Source organism: Prinia subflava, chromosome 5, assembly GCF_021018805.1.
Source record: "Prinia subflava isolate CZ2003 ecotype Zambia chromosome 5, Cam_Psub_1.2, whole genome shotgun sequence".
Lineage (NCBI taxonomy): Eukaryota > Metazoa > Chordata > Aves > Passeriformes > Cisticolidae > Prinia > Prinia subflava.
Window position 1 is genome coordinate 53,992,137 of NC_086251.1, and position 24,710 is coordinate 54,016,846.

Sequence of the window (24,710 nt, forward strand, 5' to 3'; positions counted from 1 at the left end):
CGATTAACTGTTTTGAATAGGGAAAAAAATTCCTTCCCCTAGGTCCACATGCCATACACAAAACAAGCTGCAAAGAGCTGCAAACTGACTGAACAACTCTTGCTACATGGGAGTATGCAAGGATTGACTGACACAGATCTGTTATGCCAGCAAAGCAAAGCCAGTTTATGACACAATTTACCAATATTTATAGGTCACTACATTTGTACAAAATTTTCCACTCGGATCCCTTTGTCCTGGTCCCTTTTAGAAACACAATCTTCTGGTTATTCTTCTTACTCTAGTAATATCTTTTGCTATTTTATTTTACCAGCAAAGTCCTTGTTGCATCTTCCCTTGTCAGAGCAGCCAGCATCTGAGGGTCAGAGTGACCAGACATGATGCCTTCACTTCTGTTCTTGCATTAAGTTTCTCTCTCCCTTGGCTTCCACTGTACCAGGGCCACAAAGTCTGCAATGCTATCCAGTTCAGCTTCTGTAGCTGTCTGATCTCTGACAGGAGTGTATGTGAATTTCAGATGTTAATTATCAGGCAATATGCAAGCACAGAAGTGTTGAATCTGCACAATTGTTTTTAAGATCCTCAGCTTGAAAGAACTAATTTGTTTGCTTTTCAACTTTAAGTATTATTTTACTCTGAGAAAGAACCATATGCACACCTGTAAAGTGACAATGCTTCACTGAAATAATATAACTGTGAATTGGTGAGATGAAGTGTTTTTACTGAAATTTTAAAATAGCTAACCATAGCTGGAGTGTCTTGGTAAAGGCAGCAGAATGGTCCTGAACAAACAAGAACAGACTAGGGTTTGCAGAATCTTCATTAATATTGAAGATGAGACAAGAGAGAAGAAAGTAAGGAGAGTTTCAGCTCAGGAGTACAAGGCTTTTAAGCCATGTTAATTTTGAAAGAGATATACTATGTTTTATGTATAAAAGAGAAAATGTTCAAGCCAGGAATCACAGGTTGCCTATGGCATGTCATTTGTATTTTAAATTAGAAACCTAGTAATGTATTAGTTAAAAAAATTCCATGTGTAGAAAAGAATCAAGTGCATAAAAACAGTATAAAGTGATGGCTCTGAGGGGTATGCAAGCTCTTCTACCAGCATCTGAAAAAACTCCAATTCATAGATATACCCTCATGTCTCAACATATAACTGTATGTCATGAATCAGTACCAGTGAGATAAGAAGAGATATGTGGACAGGCAATACAAGTGTGAAAGAATAGTGTTGCTTGTTTTTACTTCACACAGAATGAATGAAACAGATTAGAACATGAATTAATAAGACTCTGTGGATTCTCACATCTTGTAAATTCTTTCTAGACAGTAAATTCAGAGCAGTTGATGAAAAAGACACATTGTCCCATTCACTTTAACACAATCAAAACAGAAACAAGATCAACGTATTTTTCCCAATTTCCCATCATAACACACCTTGAAAAGGAATAATTTTTAAAACACAAACTGTTTGAGTGGTGCTGATCCAAACCTTTAAGATTTATTACATACCCCATTCTCTGTTCGTTTCTCCACAGGTAGATTTATGCCATTCCTTTGATTTTGGGCTTGACGTCCACCTAAAAGTAAAGCATCACTCTTAGTGCCAAGTTCAGTTTTCAACACAAATGCATTTTACTCTCCAGTCTGTCCTCAAATGTTCTGAGAATTCTGTTCAAGAATTTGTACCAAATTTTCACTTGTGAATTTTTATTCTGCTAGTTCCAACTCTTTCTTACTAAAGTTACTTTTTGTAAGCAGTGAATAAGCAGAAATAAAGCTTTTACTTCACAGAATTTCTCAGTTAAATGTACATGCATCTCTATTTTCCTGACTTCTCTTTAGGCAAAGATGTCATGAAGGGCAATGTACTCAAGTTTTAGAGTTTGTGTCCATGCGAAGCAGTAGCTTCAACTAATAAAATATAAATTAATGTAGTAGAGGAAGCTTTTATAATGTCTAACTTGTAAACAACTTTAATCTAGAAATCGATCCATAGCCCAGTGATGAGTTAAAAAGCCTTGCATGCATGGTTCAGGAGCAACGCTTTCCTTGTACATTGAAATTCTTTGGCTTTAAGTGTATCTTAAATTTCTTAACATACTTTATATTTGTATTGCTCAAAGGATAACAGACTATTTTACAAAGTACCTAATTAATATAAAATTCCCTCACACATTTTTGGGTCTGCTACTTCTGCATTCAAAAGAAGCAGGAACCACTTAAATATAAAAGAAGAAGCCTCAGCTGAAAGCAATAAGGACTCAGGAAAGACTCAAAATCCTGTTGTAAAAGTAGTCAGATTAGCTGAATCAGTCAGGATAATCTGGGCATGCAAACACACTTCACCAAGACACCTTTCCTGCCCTTCAGACAGTCTGATGGCCATTAAGTGTATAATATGCAGCCTCAAAACTCTTCTCATAAAGTACAGTCTACACCAGTAAGTTCAGAAAATTAACACTTCTAATTTTTTTCTTCCAGTCTTTTAAGAAACCCCACTTCATAGGGCACTGTTTCATGTAATCATTTCTGCTGTACAACCAAGCAGACCAGCAATTTTTCAAGATTATCCCAACTATTAAACATACCTACGTGAAGTACTGAGACAGCAAAGGACTGAAACCTCTGCCAGTGATGTCTGTAAAAATAGATTTGAGTTTTTAAAGGAGGAAAAAGAGTTTACTAAGTCTTTCTCCGTGCAACTGAAAGAATAGGAGCTCAAAAAGAACCTCTCAAAATGTAGGGACTTTCAATAAGAAAAAACTACATCAAGTCTCTAATATCCATCAACTTCTTTGAATCAAAAATAAGCAGAATACAAACAGATCTTGCTATTTCTCAACAGACTGGTAGAAATTATTCTAAAGAAGAGAATTAGAGAACAAGAATAAAGGTGCCCCTGAGGAAGGTTCAAAACTACTTTGGTACAAGGAAGTTGTATTACATAGAACCACTGAAGTCCACTGAACAAACTGAAAACCAAACTCCTTTCAGGAATCATCTAAATCTGTTTCAGCAACAACACCACAGGATAAATGTACTTACTCTGTTCATTGCTTTCAGCTGGTGACTCTTCATGACGAAGAAAAAATTTCACCTCTTCCCTGCGGGGCCCCCACTTCTGCAGGTGGTCATACATCATATGATCAAAGGGTATGGGGCGCTCTAGAGGTACAAAACCAAAAAAAACTCATCACAACTCCTTAAAATCAAGCAGGGTTATACAAAACTCTTATTAATGGTCAGAATATCCTTTCTGGTAGCAATTCAATCTATCCATTGCATTTTTTATTATGTGAAGTCTAAGAAACAGGCACCAACTGGGTGTATGGTATTAAAAGCTGGCCTGTTACTGTAGCACAGCTCACTGCTCCACAGCACTACAGAACCAGCTTGCAAATCCACACCAGTGCTTAGGAACCCTAATTTAGGAAACAGCAACTTTCTCCCCATCACAACCAAATGGGCAATTTGCTCCATTATTAAAATGATTAATTCAATTTGAACCTCTGGGTTTCCACACACACAAAAAGCCTTATCATTATATTGACATTTCATCTCCTAAGAACTTGAGCAGGTACTCCCACTCTAAAACACTTTGCTAGACACTAACTTCCAGTATATATGGAATTACTGGCAACTCTTTGAACAAATAAAGACTAAGTTCTGTGCAACAGTCACTCTCTCAGCTTTTCCCCAAGAAAACATCTGCATAGAGTAATTATCTCTTCTAAATTGATCAAATATATTGTTAGTAAGAGACTGCACACTATATATTTAGTATTTCAAAATGAAAATGCGCTTAAGAAGTTTTTCACTGCTTCCATAATTATGCTCACATTTATTACCAGATGTTTTTATTAAGATAATAAAATCCCTGTTTTAAGATCTAATACTAGCTAAGATACCAAAATACATCTTCTAACCAGAATAAAATGATATTATAACTATACTTTGTTGTAAAAAGCAAAATATTCTGAGCCTCTAAAACCCAAACCACACTATCCCCTACTGGGAAAAGCACCACTAAGTTTGTCATGCATTTCATACTTCACTCATTCGACATGAGAAGACAAAATGATTCAGATATGAGAGAAATCTTGGGAAAACCAAATCACAAATATACCTTTATGAAATTAAATTTACCTAAATTTATATACATTATGAACTACATAGATGTACACATCTTGACACTCTTGGGATACTTAACTGCAGTACTTAAAAATAATCTAATTTTATCAATTGTTTCACAATGCATTTAATACAATAAACTTTTATCAAAATATGTCATATCAAATAGGTATGTGATTAACACCAATTAGCCACAGTCAGATCTAGCTGCTTTCAGTGGGCAAGGGTCATTTAAACCACAAGCTAATCATATTCATCAGGTGACTGGTTACTTATCTTTCTTCAAAAAAACCAAACAAACACAAAAACACGCCCTCCCCCCCCAAAAAAAACCCAAACCAAAAAACACACAAAACAAAAAAACACAGAAAAAAACCCCCAAAAAACCCATAAAACAACACAAAAAAGAACCTGATCCCCCTCAAGCCCAACCCCAAAACCAAAACAACGGCATTTAAAAAACAGATGATTTGCTTCACTTCTTCCTGTTCCTCACTCACATGGTGTCCTAGAAATAGTGTCAATAATGTTTAAGCACACAAGAATAAAGTCAATGGCTTATTACTACTCAGTTCTTGAAAAGGAATTTAAAAAGCATGATTTTCAGGTTTTTCAACTTCTAAAGTAAAGTAAGGTTTCAAGTGCTTTGAAGCATATCCACTAAAATTGCAGCATGAGTCTTCTAAAGATCACTGAATGTAAAAATATTTAAGTGGCTTAGTTCAGAGACTTTAGGACACAAGATATGAATCTTTAGGAATTTCTCCCAAGCAGAAAAATTGCCAGGCAAACCCAACTATAACAGGGCTGGGCTAATTCAGGAATGGTGAAGAGTAGCTGCATCTTCACTCCTGGTTGAGCTGGTCTCCCATTAAAAGTAAGGCCCTGATCCCAGGGGCTAGTCAAAGTAAGAGGTGTCATTTACATAATCCACCTTCAATAATTAAGACTAATATTTTTCAGACAATGACAATGGAAAGAAATGGCAAAGACGTTTTCTACTAGTTCTTCCACAAAACCAGTTTGGGATGTTTTCCTAAAGTAGATAGAAAATGGTTTAAGTAGTAACAGCATCATCAAGAGCACTGAAGCAACAAAAAGAAAGATGGAGCAGCACTGATCACTCTGTGCAACCTGGCTACATGAAACTAATTCAGGAAACAAAGAGGAAGAAGAAATGGACATTAATACTTAACACGAGACATGATGAGAATTGAAATACCCATCCCTTCCTACAGTTTAAATCCTTTAAATCTGTAAGATGTGCAAGAAGAAAGCATGATTTTAAATATGTAGTATAGTACAAGAGATATTTTCTGAAAGTCCCAGTTCTTTAAGAATCAAAACCAAATCAAATCAAAACAAGGGGAGAGCTACAGTTATTTTTTTCCCAGTTGTTATAGCTTCAGAAATATTTGTCAGTAACTGGTTTCTCAAAACTATTTCAAACATTAATTTTTAAAAAATTTAAATAGTAGAGAGCATGCTGGGAGTGTGAGGAAAACCTTAAATAGGAGAATGGGTGTAGAGTAACAACAAAAAGGCTGGATCCCTATTCTTTAGCAACATATCAAAAATTATCTAGAGAACATTTTTTTTCATGAATAACAAGGCAGAAACCCATGATAAATGCATACATGCATTCTTACCTGAAAAAACTGCCTTAGATTTTAAGTTGGATCAAGATTCTAAAATACTTTTGAGAAATTAGCTCAATACTTTTCTTTTAAGTAAAAGTTTTGAGGATGGGATAGTTTTAAGTATTCCAAAACAAAACACTCTGTAAATCTGAAACACAGATACTGCACCAGTGTTTCAGAAAAGAGTTGCAAAATTCTTATTGTGGAAGCTACAAATCCACTACCTAAAAGTAAGTTTCAGTCTTCAAAATCTGTTTTTATCCTGACTTCAAGGATCCTGCTATGTAAAATAAACACATTTATGCCTCCTCCACATGAAACCAGAATAAAAAATAATGGATTTTCTCCGTAGGGGAGATGGCTAGTGATGTCTGGAATGAGTTTTTCCCTGCTCAGGTTTGCAGAAGTACACTCAGAGTAAAAAACTATTTCTTTCACACTTTCTTGCATCCTATGTTACCACCACACCAAGGAATACCAGTTATGACCATTTGCTGAAGGGCATTTCAGGTGTAAGTGGATTGAATAATTCAGTACTGGGTGGATTTAAAGGTTGAAATCAATTTTCTCTTGCAACATACTACAAGTTCCTGGCTGTAGTCATCATACCTGTCTCTGACCCTCCTTACTGACTGTTCCTTACTCTCTGCAATAACAGGGGAATGAGGAAGAACATTCTGGTTTTGTCTCCTGTTACAGCATGAGAAATCCTTGCAAAAAGAGGAAGCTTCAAACTGACAAAGCACAAGGTATACAAAGTATACTGATGTATCAGGCACAAATGCTGTTGACTTTTTCAACTACTACTCATCTCAAGAAACTGGAAAGGAGAGGGAACAGAGAATGAAATGCCAAAATCAAATGTGACTAAATGAAATGCTTAGGCCTTGCAGGTCTGAGAAGAATCAGTTTGTTGACTCTGATGCAAACAGCATTTGAACTATTTTACAAACCTTGTTAAGCCCTCAACCATTTTTGGTCACACAAAAGCAAAGAGATAAAAGCTACAATAATAAATAAACCAATATGTTTTCCAACAGCTAAGCTATTATAATCTTCTTCTGCACTGTTGAAATCTTACATAATTTTTGGATTTTAGTAACATTTTTCTGGAAGAAAATTGGTCTCAGCCTCTAAAAATAAAATCAAGTGTTTATCATCTACTTGCACATACACATTCAGAACAGGAAGACTATTAAAAGAGAAAGTATTTTGTTAGAGCAATACAGTTTAGAAAGGCTTTTTGGGCATGCAAACTGTTATTTGTACCTGATGATAAGATTACAGTCCACCAGCCCCAGTGCTTTGAATTTGAATAGACATGCATTATTCAGCTGGGCTACCTAAAAGAAGCTGTGGCTACCTGTAGAGCAGAGGAGTTAAACATATTTCACAAGAGGCCAGGTAGACTCTCATGGATGGAGGTGCAATTTGTCATTTGGGCCACATGGAGAGACTGCCAGGAAAACAGACCACTTATGGTGTGTGACTAAATCTAACGTGTTTTTTCATGCCATAATTTGCTGTATTCTGTTTCGAATTTTACCTTCCAAAATGTCCTCTGAAAGAACACTTGCAGATCTCCTGAGGATAAGGGTGAGAGATCAGAGACAGTGTAATAGAAGGGATAAAATATGCTTTTCCACTGCCACAACATGCAGCAGTTTTACTGCAAATTGCCTCACACTTCCCACTCAGAACCATAGTTTAAAGTTTGTTGTTGTAACTGCCACATTTAACTGTTCAGACTCTTGTTTTCCACATCAGATCCCTGCTCCAGGCCAAATTATTTTTAAAAAACTTCAGTGGAAAGAGTTCAATTTAGCTCTCAGAGAAGCAGAAGGAAAAATTATCACATATATATCCAGGTCATTCCACTGAGAAATCTATGTACCCTGGACGTTGGGTCAAGAAGCTGAGGTCACAGATTTTGTAATAGCATCCTACATTTAAGAACAATGAAATAAACACTTGTGCTGAAAGTCCTGTCAGAGAGCCTCAAAAGCAGCGTGCTGGATATCATTTTTGCTGATACTACAGGTCTGTTTGAAAGACCAAGAAACATAAGAGTGTTTCATTTTTTTCTTTCATTCTTTCCAGTATTTTCTCTTCTACACTTTCAGTGGAATAGATCTATACAGTCACCACCTCAGGAATTTAGCAAGTAAACCTACCTTTGTGAAAGCACCTTCATGTGAGTTTTACCAGAAGCTCAGAGATAACAACAGGCAGAAGCTCAGGGCAGACTTATGCTCCTTCACCTGAGTGTTTATATGTAGATCTCCAGAAAACTGGGAGAGCTCCAGTGCTCATAATAAACAGAAAACAACTAGCTAAAATCAGTCACCTCCTTGTTCTGTTCACAATAATATCCAGATCTCCACTGACTTTAAATGGGATCAAAGAAAGATAATTCTCATGGTAGATACCCAAAATTTAGCCTTGGTCCCTCCATTGCAACTTCATGGATAAATTTTATTTCCTACTTTATAGAAGCTTGTAGCTTTTGATATCTAACACATCGAGAAATAAAGCATTACATCCACAGATAAAATATTTTCTCAATCTTACAAGTTATCAGAGAAAACCTGAGCTTCTAAGGCCCAAGGTTTGCAAGGTTTAAGTGTTCCAGGAAGATGCTGTGGATTACTTTTCCAGTTTCCAGTCATCCTTTAAAGCTAGTTGACAACATTCTTTCCTACATTTTTTAAGAAGTACACCTTCAAAGTATTGTGAAAGCAAAAGAATAAATAATACTACATATGGAACTTACACTGACAAGGGATTGGAAAATACTAGGAATATCTGAGTGTCATCAAAGTCTGCAAATCCATTTTAGGAATCTGTGATGCACTTGGCAACACGGACTCCATAATCTAAATTTCCATTTTGAAGAATTTTAACCTTTCTTCAAGTTCTATCCTTAAAGACAGGTTTTCTAACTAAGTGTATACTGAATAAGTGCATACAATTCTTAACCTTTCCCCTGTTCACTCTTGCCTAAACTCTGAGTTCCCACTCAGATAGGAAATAACTTCTTCAGGTATCTCTTCCTTTTACAAAGTCTTAGAACAGTTAAAAAAAAGAAGAGGCATAGTTTTCCTAGGAGGAAAATATTCTGGACTGCCAATATATGAAAGTTCTAAAGACATCTGAGTAATGCCTGTTGTGTCTGTCCGGCAAAAAAGGCCCCAATCAAAATAAAACATCTCTATACAGAATTTAAGAATTCAGCATCAAGTTATGATCTCATCAGTATTTATACAGAACAAACTACATTAAACAGGAGTCACTATAACAACTAAGAGATAAGAATGAGGGATTGGAACAAGATGATCTGTAAGGTCCCTCCCAACCCAAACCCTTCCATGGTGCTATTCTATGATTCTATGAACATCTGTTATCCCCACTCATCCACCAATTCTACTTGCATTGATAAATGATAACCTGGAGGTTTGTACTACATGCAACTACAAGAACTCATTTAAAAACAATCTATTGTGCATAGATTTTGACACATTCCTGAAAAAAGCTGCCTGCCTCACTATTCTGTAAAATAATACTTGCAACACAAATAGGATATGGACACTACTACCCAATCCAAGAGAGGCTGTCAAATCTTTGAGAGGAAATGTTCATGAATAGGTGAGAGATACTATGTCCCATAATGCTATCTGGCATAATTCTATCTGCAGAGCATATGCTATTCATGATTCAGAAGGAAAAAAAAAAATCTATACTCTTCCTTAAATTTCAGCTTGTGTTCATATGCTAACAGCGAAGAAATAGGACTGGAAAGAGTGCAGACAGCGATCTGTACCCACTGACTGCAAAAAAATCATGAGATTCCCTATTGTCATTTAAATATCCTCCATCCTATTAGAAACAGAACACTAACAGACCTTATATGTGCATTTTATGGAACACTTCATGCTGAGGAAGAAAACAGAAAAGAAAAGAGTCAAGAATTACATGTATCTCTGCAGTTATTTGAATTACTATCCTTTGTGTGGAAGTCTACTAGACTAGAAGAAAAAAACAGGAGTACAATATGTAATTGAAATAATTAGTATTGAGAAGTCACTCTTTTTTTATAATTGCACATACTAAAATCCATTTCCAGTGAACATTTTACTTACCATTTCCACGCCATACTTCAGCCAGATGGCAGAGTCCTTCTCCAGGCTCTTTGCAGAACTCCACTACATCGCGACAGGTTGTTTCTGGTGTAATTGGAACTTCTGTCAGAATCTGTTCATTGTTGCTCAGAAACACAGTTAATATCATCTGAAAGAAATAAAAAGAAAAGTAGCAGAATATTAAAATAAAAGAGAGACAAAAATATGATTATGAGTAAATTTTTTTTCCCTCTGTAAATGGAAATGTATGCCCAGGCTTGGCTACCACATTCCAAAGTAGTTTTCAGCCTCCTGTAACTTTGACAAAGATTTAGTCCTTTGTGTTCTTTTTTTTTTTACAGTACATTGAATTGACAAATATTTTTTATGAAACCTTGAGTTGAAATGCTTTAGTCCTGTCTGAAAATAAGGCTGGGAAGAAAGGAACAAGTTTCAGCTGTGTTAGATGCTTGAAATCATAGCATTTAAATGTTGAAGAAAAAGGCACACTTTGGCAAAGTAACCAGAAGCTTCAGGATGTACTCAAAGACAAATATTCCTAAAATGCACTAAATACACTGAAAGATATCAAACCCTAAGCTTCTGTTTATAATTAAATGAAAATTTTATACATTCTCTCTGCACCTTAATTCCCATCTGTAGTCAACACTATTCTGTAAAGAGTGGATGGAAAAGAGAGAAGAACATCATGTTTTAGAAGGCAAAAAATACCATAACAGTAAGTGTCCCTAAAGAACATGATAAAATTAGTGACTTTGCCTGCAATGAAAGTTCTTTCAGATCTTTCCCATAAATAAAATGTGACATCACATACCGAACCTAATAACAGCTCTTCATTAAATGAGCACTCTCCTGGTAAATAAAAGTTGTGCTTCAATTTGCATAGGCAACTTTTAAAAACATTCATAATACTTTAATCTGTGGGACACAAACATCAGCCAGACTGGAGACTGACATTAATAACAGCTAGATACTGAGTGAGAGCAGTCTGTCTACTTTAGACATAGGCACAGGACAAATTCCAAGAAAGCCCAGGCTTCAAGCTCTCAGTCTTGTCAGTCCTCCAGGCTATTTCAGTCCAGGTTTCTACTCTCCCTCAGCCTGCCAAGTCTGCATGCTGTGTCCTGAAGTTTTCAAGTACCTACACTTCAACACAAGAAGCAGTCAACCAGAACTGAAAATATACCAAAATTCACCCCTGAGTTTTTCCAACAGCAGCATAAAGGAAGCCATGGTAAAAGCTATGATACAAGCTGGAGGAAGCTACAGGATGCAGCCAACAAATAATAACGAAAGTGCTTGTAACCACCTACTGTAAACAGCTCGAAACATTATTGTACCCCCAACAGAAGATTCACACAGTCTCGATATTCAGCGACTGTGGTTATATAACAAAGAACTGATATTGAATCTACCAGAGGAATTTGACCTTGTATTTAAGTGGAAAGAGTCACATACATGAACGTAAACCAACAGGCTTAGAAGAAACCTTCAGAGGTCATCTAATGCAGTCTCTTGGCCTCAGGCAGGATAAACTACACCTGCATTATTCTGCAGAGATGCTTGTCTAACCTGTTCTGAAAAGCCTTTCATGATGGAAATTCCACCACTTCCCTAAGCCATCCGCCCAAGAAATCCAGGATTCCTGTTGGAAGAGGAAGTTTCTTAAAGTCTAGTTAAAATTTTCCTTACCACCATTTAAACCCCCTAGCTCTTCTAGCCACAGAGGAAACAGAAAACCCTTTTTTCCTCTTTTTTTTCCCTCTGCAGTTAAATTTAAAGACTGTGCAATATGTAAGTAAATTAAGTAACTTAAATTAAACACCACCGGTTTAACAAAGTTATTAGGTGCCAGTGTTCCAAACAGTTTCCCCATAGCATTTGACAGCAGTTTCAGAGCAAAACCCAAACTTCTGAAACTTTTTGAAGACACCAAGAGACCCTGGCTTTACTGCCTCAATCATTTGTGTGGGAGACCTGTTTTCTTGGTATGAAAGGATATACAGAATGTCTTAACATCATGTGATTTTTTTTTACATGGTTTCCAGGTTTTGATTTCCTTATTGCTGTAAAAGTAACACTGGCCCAGAAAACTTGTTTCACGTCTTCAGGATTATGTATCTGCTTCTGCAGACTGAATGAGAAAGAAAAGCCTTGTAGGTGTGAGTTACCCTATTTATCTCAGTCACTTCTCCATAAATTCCGATCTCAAGCACTACATAAACTCACAGTCCCCTTGGCAACACCAGGACAAAGTCTGCTGTACCTCAATCACAATACTTGACTCCCTCAGCTCAGAGGGCATCAGTGCTGTCTTCTGCAAAGCTGTGTAGTCCGAGTTTCGGCCCAGGAAAAGGAATCTCACTAACGAGGAAGTAAGGTGCTGCAGCCAGCTATTGGACTAACACTCCTCAAGGAAACTTGATTAAGTAAGGATTTATTTTCAACAGGTTGTCTGAGTAATACTCAGTATTATTTATTACTGAGTAATAAAACTGAAACACTGTGGTGCAAAACAAATAGCCTGAAACATACACAGGAAGACTCAAAATACTGAACATAATTAATATATGGCAATATTATTTAGATTTTCAAGTCAGTGTCATACCTGTCCTTGTTTGTGGTGGGAATGGGTAAGAATCAGAGGTATTACATGGTGGTAAAACACAAATAAGCATTGATGGAGCCTGGAATTTTGCTGCTGAGGAAGGCAAGTGAAGTATACACGTGAAATACCCAAGTATAGCCACTGAAGTAAACCAGTTACATGAAAAAAATGTTCTTAGCCAAAGATTAGGACACAAGGGAACTGATAAATTCTTTGATTTCTCATTTTAAATTGATTTCTAAATAGGAGCAGCTGAATAAAACCCATCTTGTAAAATTGTGATCATAACCATTTCTTTGATCATCTCTCAATTCACAGTTTTTAGCGAACACAATGTCACACAACAGGATCATCACTAACTAAAACACTCATTAGCAAATCCCCCCAGGGATTCTAAATCATGTCTTTTTTCCACAATAAACATCAAGCTCCAAACCTTTAACTTCTTCCTTCTCACCACACACATGGGTATTGCCTGTTTCTCTCCTCTGTGGCTCCTATTACCAAACCAATGGTTTGATTCCAAGTTTCACAAATTCTGTTTTCTTTTCAGTCTGTTATTTGTTGTTTTTAACCTTCATGCAAACTCAAGTGTACCCCATCACATTTCAGATCTTTTCCATACCAAATAAGCTACAGCAAACCTCCCAAGCTGGCTTCAAAACTACTGTCACCTCATTTCTCAGCTGAGAGATGACCTCCTACTAGGAATTGGAATCAGAACTCTACCTGAATCTTCTCTGTCCCACAAATCCCTAATACTTGCACACATTCCTCTTACCATGGTCTCTCCCCTTCATCCATTCCCTCTTCAAATCATACTTCCTGTATTATTTAAAGGACACATTTTATCATCCCTGCTGTTTCTCAAGGAGGTAGAAACAGGGATAAATCTACAAGAACATTTTCCTCGCTTATTATATCACCTCTTTCTACAGTTGAATAACATCACCTACAAAAATTTCAATAGGCATCACTCACACAGATGACAGTTTTATCTATCTAGACCTGATCTCCTGCTAAGGAAACTGAAATGTTGGCAATCTTCAATTGACTCTTATGAATGCCTAGCTGTCAATTCAATACAAGCCTGTACCACAGTCCTTAGCCATGTTTCTCTAGTGATTCCCTAGCTTTCATTCATCATAACACACAGGCACCAAATCACCCTCAGCTGCAGTATAGCCATCTTTGACACAAAACATTTTCTGTCTTCTGTCTGAGATCTATCTACTTTTCCTGTGCCATATGTAAAACAGAGAAAAGTGGTTTTTTCCATAAAGTGGTCCAGCTAATGCTCTCAGTTTGCAAACCTGCAAAAATGTTTTCCAACTTTTCACTGGTGTACCTTTTTCATTCATGACAACTATCACAAGGAAAATCACTCTTGACCCAGTTGCCTTTCTGTGTCAGTCCTGATAAGCACAATTTATTTGTTTTCACTTTCAATCTTCTTTCTTATCACTTTTCACTCTCTGTCAAGAAATTTATGTCAAATTGGCCCTTTACATCTCCATGCTCTCCATGTGCTTCGCATTAACAGGGGGTTTCTTCAGTGTTGTCCACCATGCCTTATATACACCTGCAAAGCAATCTCATTATTTTTCTTGGAAACCTTTCTTTGCTTTTCTGGCTAAAAAAACACATCAGACACAAATCTAAGTCATCTCTCTCAACTATTACCTTATGACACCAGGACCCAAAACACTGCAGTTTAAGAAATAAATTGTACACTCACACCTCCATTGCTTTATGTCCAAGCTAATTCACTAAGGCAGCTGAGAACATTTATTGTAAAATCAACAACCAAATGCATCTAAGTAGGCATTTCCTGATATCCTACTCACACCAAATTGAGGTAGTTAAGCTCTCAGAAAGGAACCAGACAAGTACTAGTTCAGGACATGCTGAAAACATTAGAATTGAAAGCAAGTTTAAGATTATTTTCTTACAGTAATATTGATGTATTCTCCTACAAAAAAAAAAAAAAAGGAAGTGAATTCTGTGGATGAAGATGGCGAACTATTCAGTTGGCTTTTTATTTTCTGTATTAGCATTTTCTGGCAAAAACTGATCTGAAGATCATTACTTCTCTTGCACATTATTTTGTGTCCATAATTTAAAAAACAAAGACACATATAGAAAAGTTTAGAAGCAAGAACACTCCAGCAGAGAACCAAAGGTTAAGAAAGAAAAAACCCTGTATCCCCAGAAAATGACAACCATTTCATTCTATCCATTACTCTTATTACCCCAATTTTGAATGCCTACATGATTTTAAATATAGAGGAGATAATAGAGATTTTTTTTTAAAAAAAGCTTTGAATTTAAGAATTATCAAACATATGACTGCAATTTAAAAACATACCAGATATTTAATATGGCTAAAGTAATATACTACTGTTTAGTCATATTAGACTCTCTCTTTGCCTTTTCTTTGGTCTTTAAACCAGCCCAGAAATTTCACTGTGTAAATGAACAAGAAAAAACCCTTCTCTTCTAGCAGATCACTGAACAGACATTTCAAATACAAGGCTGACATACAACAAACTTCAAGTACAAAACAGTTTCTGATAGAAATGCCAACTTCAATCCTTCTGTTTCACAGGAACTGGAAGGCATTATCTTCTCACCATGCATTTTCCCCAACAAAGAGTTCCAAAACATTCATTCATGATCTTGCAATGCTTTGCCATTTCAGTGCTTTTAGTGGTGCCTACAACTCCAATTGATTTGGCAATCAGCAAAAACACGACTTATTCAAAGTGAATCTCTCTAGAACAGCAGACTCCTCAGCATCTCCCAAGAATTTTAACAACTTTTGTCCTTGATTTTGCTAACTTGGGAGTCCCAGGAGTTTGCTATATTCAAGGTGCTATTACAATAAAGTTTTAACTGGAAATTCCAAACCCATATCTTACTGAAATGTTATAGTCCCATCAATGAAATATGAACTTTGAATAAGATTAAGGAATCGGCTATTAGAAAAATTATAGAACGAGAGGCAAGCAAAATGTGAAAATGTAAAAAATCATCCCTTTGGAGATGAGATATATTAATATGCACAACTTTGCATGTAGAACAGTCAGAAAAAGTTACAAGTTATCAATTATCACATGCAGGTTAGCTTGCCTGGAATTCAGGCTATTATATAAAACTTCCATCAGCTATAGCTGTAGAAATTGTAGTTGTACATTTCAAGCTTTAAAGCAGAGTTTTAATTTTTGTAGGAGCACAGCCCCTTTTTTATGATTACAGACTTAATTAGGTAAAACGTTGGGCAATTACATTAAAAAAAACCCACAGACTATGAAATTATAACCACAGAGCTGTTTGAATTAAAGCCATCTACAAACCCTTTCTCGACTCAAGTCACAAGTATTTCTTTATATTATTGAGATTTCAGAAGAAACAAAATCCCAAAGAAAAGTCTGATGTAATTATGTGCAAACCCCAGAAAAACAGGAGTAAGATCAAACAATTTCACTTCCCTTTATTAATAAGAAACACTTAAAATCCATCTAATCAACAAGTTACCCACCAGCATGCTTTTTCCAATAATTATTGCTCTTCAGAATCAAGCTGTTATTCTTAAAAATAAATCTGAATTTCTTGCAGTATGCTTATGAGTCTTAATTCAAATTAAAGCATTGGAACATACAGCAAATTTATTATCAATTACTGTGGTTTTCAGCAGAAGATTTCTGTCCTCTAACATCATCTTGTTCTCGTTCCCCATATATGGAGAGAGAAATGACTGCAATCAATTTCCATATTTCTAAACAGCTTTCCTCACATCCTACTCACATTCAAGCTGTTTAAACTTTGAGTTTAGGACAAAATTTAAAGCCCAGTGATGATTTGACTGTATTAGTAAAATTCACAAAGGCAGTGCAACCAACAGACTTCAGTTTGCACAGAATACAAAAATGAGCAAAATTTTCTGCCAAAACATAGACTTGTGAAAGCAATAGTTTCTTACTACACTTTCAGTTTTGAAGCCAACTGCTTCCTTATGGCCTGCAAAGGAATCCACAAAACTGGGAGTGAATCTCAGACACTAAAAATGTATTCAGCTATGGGCTACTAACAAACACTAAAACCTTAAATTTTACTATTGGTAAACTCAAGCATTCATGAAGTTACTCAAAAATATGAACAAGGTCATATTATTTATGGTCAACACTTTTGATTTTGATCAACTCTGAAAATCTCATGTTGCCTAAATGTACTTCAATATACCTATCTCACGAAAGCTTTTTTTTCCTGCATCAGCTCATATGCTAGTTACATTAACTTGCTATTTTGCAATCACTGAAAAAAAAAATTGATCCATGTTGAGATCCACTTTCACCATGCTCTACACTAGACAACCTACCAACAGAGAGCACAACCAGGAACTTCAGACAGTAGTTGTGCGAAAAATTACTTCCCTTGCTGAAGTACATGACTCCTTTTAATTAAGTATTTAACCCCTCTTACAGAAATGTAGATGTATAGATTTAAAAGAAAATCATATAAAAACCTAGGGAAATCTTGTTCAAGGCCTATATGTTGTGAAGGCTTAAAGAACTAATAGAACCCCAGAGATTTCCTCTCAGGACTTCTAGGAATGCTGCCTTTGTCCCCTTCAGGAGCTGTCATACGTGACAGCAGGTGTTCAACAGGACTCAGACTATTTCACAAACCTACACCTACCTGGTATTTATTTGCTGAGGGGAAACTTAGTGCAGTGCAGGGAAATAAGCCAGCATTTTTGCTAAAGGAAGGAAACAGCAACCACCATCAGTGGGACAGATCCACCAACTGGTAAATGAAAGGTAGGCAGCAGTTACTGAAAGACTTCCAGAGCTCTAGGAAAACAATACCTACTGAAAACAATGGCAACTAAGAGTTCAATTGTGTAAACAACAAAAACAACCCACAGACTACATGCTGTGGAAGCAAGATATCAACAGGGCTAAAAAAACAACTAACCTAACAAATGTTAAGTTTTTAGCATTGGCCTAAGACAAAAGAGTGACATAATTTAGACATTATAATTCTACATCAGATTTTAGACTACATTTTGCTATATAAGAAGTCAGAGTCAATCCATGGGAGTGAACCACTGCCAGATCTCCAGACATTATCTTTAGGGAAGCTGTTTGTTATTTGTAAAAACATTGAAATGCCTTCTTTTAGATTCAGACAGTTCTGCTAAAATCAAGCAGGAGCTGAGATTTAGATAAAATTTAAAAGGTGGGCAGTAAAGTTGTGGCTACAGCAGGGAAAAACAAGTATAGCTCAAAAGGGACAAACAAAAAAACCCAAAGAGATTGCATTACATATAAAACTGCTGTTTCAGAAGAATATCTGTCCAAGTGCAATATTTATCATCATCAGCTAAAGCAACACAGCCTGAAGTTAGCGAAATCTATAAAACATGCCTCTTGTGATGTTTCCCGTGGAAGATATAATTTGGCACTTGCTGCAGAGTGAGTTCAACATCCCTCCATCATATTATCTTTTGGCTTGATTCCTAAATTGCTACATCTGGAGAAACAGCAAGAGATCTTGTTGTTGCTCCTTGACGCAAATAATTCTACCAAAGGACTGTGAAAACACCGGTTACCACGTAAGAGACTTTGGAACACGGGGATAATTCTAGGTACACTGACAAGTCCTTGCTGAGCACATTTCTCCATCAGGCAACACAGATTAAAAATGTTTTTACTTTTACTCTTCCCAAAACAAGGCTCTGAAATCTTGCTTTCTTTCACTGTTTAAAAGACAGTGGGCCATATACTATCTTTCATGATATTCACAATTATTATTAAAAGTTCTCACCTTGCAATTTAGCACTATATGATTTCTTATAGGATTGTTGCAAATGGGTCTTATCATCTATCAAGCAAGAGCAGAAGACTGATCTTCAAATCAAGCCACCCTGAAGTTCCAGAGGTTTTTTTGATACTTGCTGTCTTCATTAAGGAGACCCTTCTTTACCTTCTGGAATACTTTTTTTTTTAATTATAAACCTAATCTAGTCCTACCTGCCTAATTTCAATGAGATTTATCTAGACCACCTTGAAACAAACAAACAAAAAAATCAGCTGTCAAAATTTTGTGCTGATTAATTAAAAAGAAAAAAAAATCTGATCTATTTAAGAAACTAGCTAATAGCCCAGCTATAACAAAGGGTTTTGGAAATTGATAAGGCCTATAAATATGAGAATTCCTTAAATAATGGATTCCTATTAAACTCTCAGAAAACTGCAGCAGTTGCTGCATTTGCAAATGCACAAAACACTACTAATGCACAGGAAGTCAGAAGGTTGGAGGACAGCAAGACTCCAGATAAAAACAAGGCTGCACTGGTGCAGTGATCTTTCCAATTGTCCATGAACTCCACCAGCTCTACTTAATAAAATATGAACATGACGTTCCCAGTTCTGCTATTCTTCACTTCTTCAGGTCAGGGTCCTCCAAACCAAATGGTTCAGAGTTATGTGGGGACCCCAGTACAAGGTCAGGTGTGGCTTCATAGCAGCCAGGGAAAAGAGGGAGGAACCACTGTGGCACTACAACTGCATCTCATTGTACTAAATGCCATCCATCACTTAATGTTCAGAGGTTTAAATCTTTCATATCTGACAGGGTAACCAGTATGCCACACCTCAAATGCATCATAAGCTTACTAAAACAGTCCTGAAGTATAAACTGCCCATTCCATTTCATCAACCGATGAGACATGAATAACATGCTAAAAATACTCCTAAATATTTTATTCCCCAAATCATTAAGGAAGACGTGGCTGAAGAACAACACAACTGTAGTGCTGTAAAATTCGCAGTACACGCATGTGAACTGGCAATAAATTAAAACCAAAACTAAATGAATTCAAGATGACTCAGCTTCAGAGATCCTTTTACTACATAATAATCTCAGCTTTCCAGTCAGGGGAAAAAAAAGTAGTTGTGTTCACTAAAATGAAAGGTTTAAAAAAAACCCCCATCCAAACCAAAGAACCACACACAAACACAAACAAAGAGCCACTCACAAACCCAAACCAGAAAAAAACCACACACACACAAAACCCCCTAAACCCCAAACTCTATAAAAAAGGACACCCTCTACAAAGACTCGAGAACCAGATGATAGATAAAAACGACAAAAAAAAAAAGTGGTTTACTTTTATGATGTGGGGATATGTAGCAAAGTCCCATTCAAGCTTTTTTGTTATTGACATTAACAACACCGCGATTTACTTGGAAAGAAAGTTCAGTCTGACAACCCCGGCAAAGCTGAAGAGCAAACTCAGTGTGAGGGTTGGAGTCGATTTTCCTAAAAGAAAACAATCTTCAAAATCTACATGCAACAGAAGTGTCCCATTGAATCTGTAGCATAGAACTGAATGTTCTCAAATTATTAAAAATATTTTGGCCAAGGTTAAGGACAGGGAGGTGCTGATGTTTCTACAGTCTTGTGGTTGACCTTGTCAACAGCTACAGCAAAGTCATCCAAAATCCACTGAATTCCAGAAGTCTGACCTACCTACTGCACTGAAAAATCATCTCATTGAAAAAGCATAGGATACAAAAACAGGCATTTGTATCTTTTCTTTCACAAACCTTTCAACAAAATATCAATAAAGCACCCCATCAAACAAAAATATTTAAACCACAAACCAAAACCAACCAACATAGTATTTTGACTAAAGATCACAGCTTTTGTCAAATAATAAAGGTGAATTGCAGCACCAAACATAATTTTACCATTTTATAAACAAGGAATGATTTCTACAAAATCTATAGTCATACAACCATATATAGTGTTCCAAATAGAACCAACACTATTCTTTCCTCTTTATTTTCAATAGAATGAATGCAGAAAGTACTACCATAGCTTTTTTCCAATAAGCAGGAAGTATTAACAAAATACTGATTGTTTAGTGCTTTGTCTTCAGGGAATACCAGCCATTCAATCTTAGATGTAAAAATGTTACCTGGCTTTGTAAAAAACTATTAAGTGAAAAGTGAATACATCCTTGGGGATTCTACAGGCAAGCCAGCAGAATTTTCCTTCCACAAGAGTGGAAGAACTCTAACCAAAACATTTCTTTAGCTTTAAGGTGGCAGGTGTAAAAATTAAAAGCCATCGGTTTGTACTCAGAAGTCCATTTTGGCTGAATCAAAAACTACTACTAATAATAAATCAAGATATGCAAGGTAAAATTTAAGATTTCAGGGATTTTATATACTAAGGAAACTCATATAAGGCAATAATCCCTGATCTTCAAGTAAAAATCTCACATACACACACAAACACACACACACACAATTCCATTATAAAGATTCACTGTTTGGTTTTACAAAAAGAAATCCCAAATCACTTAAGATACACAGCAAACAAACAAAACCTAATGTTGTCCCACCTTCTTTTTTATAATTCTGTCCTTGGTCCGCTGTTTCGAGTTAAGTCCAGTTTTTTTCGGTAGCCAAGATTTCCCTTTTGATGTTTTTACAATATTCTGTAGAACCATCCTTAAAATATTCTTCATATGTACAGTTGTAAATAGCAGTGAATATAAAAATATTGTGTAAAGCCAAAACCTAATAACAGTTTCTGTGCAAGAACTACAGTGAAAATCTACTTAAATGGAGTATTTTTGGTCTACTGGCACACAAATTTAGGCAGTAATGACGAGCAGTGATAAGATGTTCTAAAGAAACAAGACAGGCCACAGCTGTGACAGGAACAAGATAGGCTAGATCAAGTTTCACCTAATTAGGCAAGGTTGCAGTAGGGGAGTTCTGCTATCCTCTCATTGTGCAACAGTAGTCTTTGTTGCTATTATAATGATGATAAATAGTAAGCATTTATCTTAAATAAATTTACATGTAAGGCTCTGCCTGTCTCAAAAGACACACAAGTGATTTTCCTGTTGAAGGAAGCAATGACAAGAGCAGAAGTCCTAAGAGCAAATGATCCTAGCAACTGTCAAAAGACATTCCCACAACACATTTTCTTAAATCAAAAAATGTTTTAAATGGACCAACTACCTTCAAAACAACACCACCATATATTTATGCCTTAAAATACTATAGTTCAAGCACTACCACATTCTTGGCAGTTTGACTTCTTGCTGGACATAATTCAAGCAGCAAGAATGTAAACTGTAAACTATGTTTCTGACTGTCTCATCATGTCAAGGGACAGCAAATGTTTATCATCTTTCCTGTCAACACAATGCAGGAATGGGCATGGGGAACAGGGAGAGCAATGGCACCAGCAGTGCATTTTGCCCTTACTCTATAACTGCAGGATGAACGCATCATTCTCCAGCCTGATCCATTTCCTTCCTCGAGCAAATGGAGAAGGAGGGATCCAAGGGTAAATACAAAACAAAAACGAACTCAAACCAACCTACACTACAAAAGATCAGCAGAACCAAATAACCCATCTCCCTCAGAGCTATGAGCCACACTCTGTGTAGCACCTTACACATTAATAGCAAGACCAGGAAAGTATGGAGCTCTCACCTTTACCCTTTTTTTACTTTACCCTTCCCTACCAGCAGCTGCAGAGCAGACAAAGCTAATGAGATAACTTTATTTAAAGTGCTTCCACATTCAGAATCAGTACAGCCCTCCCAAAATGCATTTTGTCACTAACAAAAACATTCTGATCCCATGCAGTATTCTTCCTTCCTGCTCAGCAAACATGTACATGTTGAGAGATTTATTGAGAATATCATGGGTAGAATGGTGTCAGATGTTTAAAATGCTGCAACCTAAAAAAAATAACCTGTTAGCAACTAAGAACATTTTAAATAAATGAGAAACTCAAGGTTATTTCTTAAAAGCGAAGGGTTGTTTTGCTTTAGGAAGGATGGAAAAAATCTAATCTGGTTGTTCTCCAAAACCAGATTGTATCTTGATCTGCCACAAAAACAAACTATCACATGAATAAATATTTGAGAGGAAAAGCTGGGCCTCTTTTAACACATATTATGCCACTCTATGGTCTGAATTCTTCTAAACTGCCCCCAGACTCATAAAAGCCTTACTTAGGAAGACAAGACAGACATGCAAACCAGCAGTACATGGGAGGGTCAAACACTGAAGCCTGTCATATCTATTGGATAATTGGGTTCTTTCAAAAGAATAATAGGAACTAAAATAAACATGTGTCAGTGAAATTTCCCTTTCATCCTGTCATCCCTCCTGAAATAACTGAAAATATCTGTGTGTAATTTGTTAAATCAGATAAATAATAAAACCAATACAAACACAGGGTAGCCCCTTATGTTCTATCAAAGTATCTTCTCCACACTGAGTGCCTGATCCAGTGCAGGCATTTGGCTGCTTTAGAACTGTTACTGTCAGACAGGTAAATACAAATCTGGGTATATATAGGGAGATAAGAATACCACAGCCTCTGGTTGCTTATTGTATCAGCCTCAAAATCCCAAACTAAAGAAAGAAGTGAATTTTCCTCACTAAAATTTCAAGAAGTTTTGAATGTTCTTAATGAAGGAGGTAAGATACATGCACTGTTTCACTGACATCAGTTGTTCTCCTACATTAAAATCAAAAAAAATCCTGTGTAAAATGCAAGAAGTCTTGGCCTGTATGACAAAGCTCACATGTAGCAAATCTATACACCTGCAGATTATGTAAATCATTCAGCAGGAAAGTAATTGCTGCTTGTGATCCCACTAAAGTACTTTAATATGAAGACACTCGTGATCTCTGAAAACTACATAGAATGGCGTACGAAAAAAGTACATAAAGGAAAATTCAAAAGTCTAATTCTCTAAAATGTATACAACTTTGTGTCAAACATCTATGCAAAATGGAAAACCACTGAAAATAAAGCTAGAGATAAAAAACTGATAGGTGTGAGCAGCTAAGAATATTCAGAGAATCAATGAACAAGAAGAAAAGAGAGTTCAGAAAGAACAAAACACCATACTGCATGCAGGGTAGCAATAACTTTAAATTAAGGGTTCTTTTAATAATTTTGTTTCACTTTGCCAGCCTATTTTACTCTTTCACTATGGTCACTTCTCTCCTCTTGCTACATAAGCCATACTATAAATGCCAAATGTGCAAATGTACAATTTATTTAAACATGCTTAACTACAAATATGCATAATTGCACAGAGGCTCTCTAAGCTAAGCTTTTCCATATTTGTGGAAAATTAATCTAAACAGACACCTTAATATTATATCTAGATGAAAATTAACTTCTAATTATTTGCATCCAAAATTTTAACAAGCCCAAAGCACTACGGGGTTTTTTCTATGTATTCTCTTTCTGTTTTTACAGTAGAATCAATCAAAAATCCATGGATCATACTGGGAAAAGTAATACAAACAAACATAAAACCAAAATCCCATCAACAATAACAAGAACATCAATATTTTCACAGATCATTACAAATTAATAACACTTAATGAGACAGGTATCTAGGTTTACATACTTCCACTTCAGTAAACTGGCAACCAAGTTTATGCATTTCTTAAACCTGTTGCACTGGGATAAAAATGAGATGTTCCATTACATTAATCACTGTACACTCAATAACCTACAGAGAGTGAGTTTTGGTGAGCTCGTTTCCTTTTTCCCATATGAGGCTGGAGTGTTTTGAAGGGATTTTACAATCTGCTCTCCAAAAGATGTTAGAAATACAGTGGCACCCCTAAGCCCACAGGAAACCAGACTGTTTATTCCAGTATGACTAGAAACACTAATACATAAAAGCATACAGATCTACATGAAAACATTCACATTTTTGCTTTCTTTCACATATTTCAACACATCTTGTCTCACAAGAAAACTGAATTACTTAACAAGAAGAATCACTGAATGACTTCGGTACCCACTTTAAGTGGGGGGAGGAAGACAAATTCATACACATCAGAACACTCATCCCTGATTACAGGAATAAAAGAGGCTGTTGAAACCTCAGTGCTTGAAAATTTTTTAAATCATTGGAGAGATAATAAGAAAAAGCTGACCAAAAGCTTTTTCCTGCTCAGAAAAGATAAGGGCGACTACACGCACACTCCAGATCAAGCTTACTTGTAATTTTGTGTCAAAGCTTTTCAGTTCTTCAGAACTCAGAGAGTGAACTGAGCAGTATTTGGTAGCTTCAGATGGCTGGGGGAAGGGAGCAGCAGCAAATGGGGGTAATCC

At 36.2% G+C, this 24,710-nt stretch overlaps 1 protein-coding gene across 2 annotated transcripts in view; it reads right to left on the reverse strand.

Annotated features, from left to right (window-relative positions):
* The window catches only part of PPP1R13B (protein phosphatase 1 regulatory subunit 13B), a 44,582-nt gene extending 34,518 nt beyond the window's left edge, over positions 1 to 10,064 (reverse strand). For both annotated transcript variants that reach the window (XM_063399454.1, XM_063399453.1), the window contains exons 1-3: positions 9,917 to 10,064; positions 3,052 to 3,171; positions 1,516 to 1,583 (exon numbers count right to left, since the gene is read on the reverse strand). In XM_063399454.1, coding sequence (XP_063255524.1) covers positions 1,516 to 1,583; positions 3,052 to 3,171; positions 9,917 to 10,064 — 336 coding nt within the window. The remainder of the gene's footprint in view (positions 1 to 1,515; positions 1,584 to 3,051; positions 3,172 to 9,916) is intronic.
* Between the last annotated feature and the right edge of the window lie 14,646 nt (positions 10,065 to 24,710).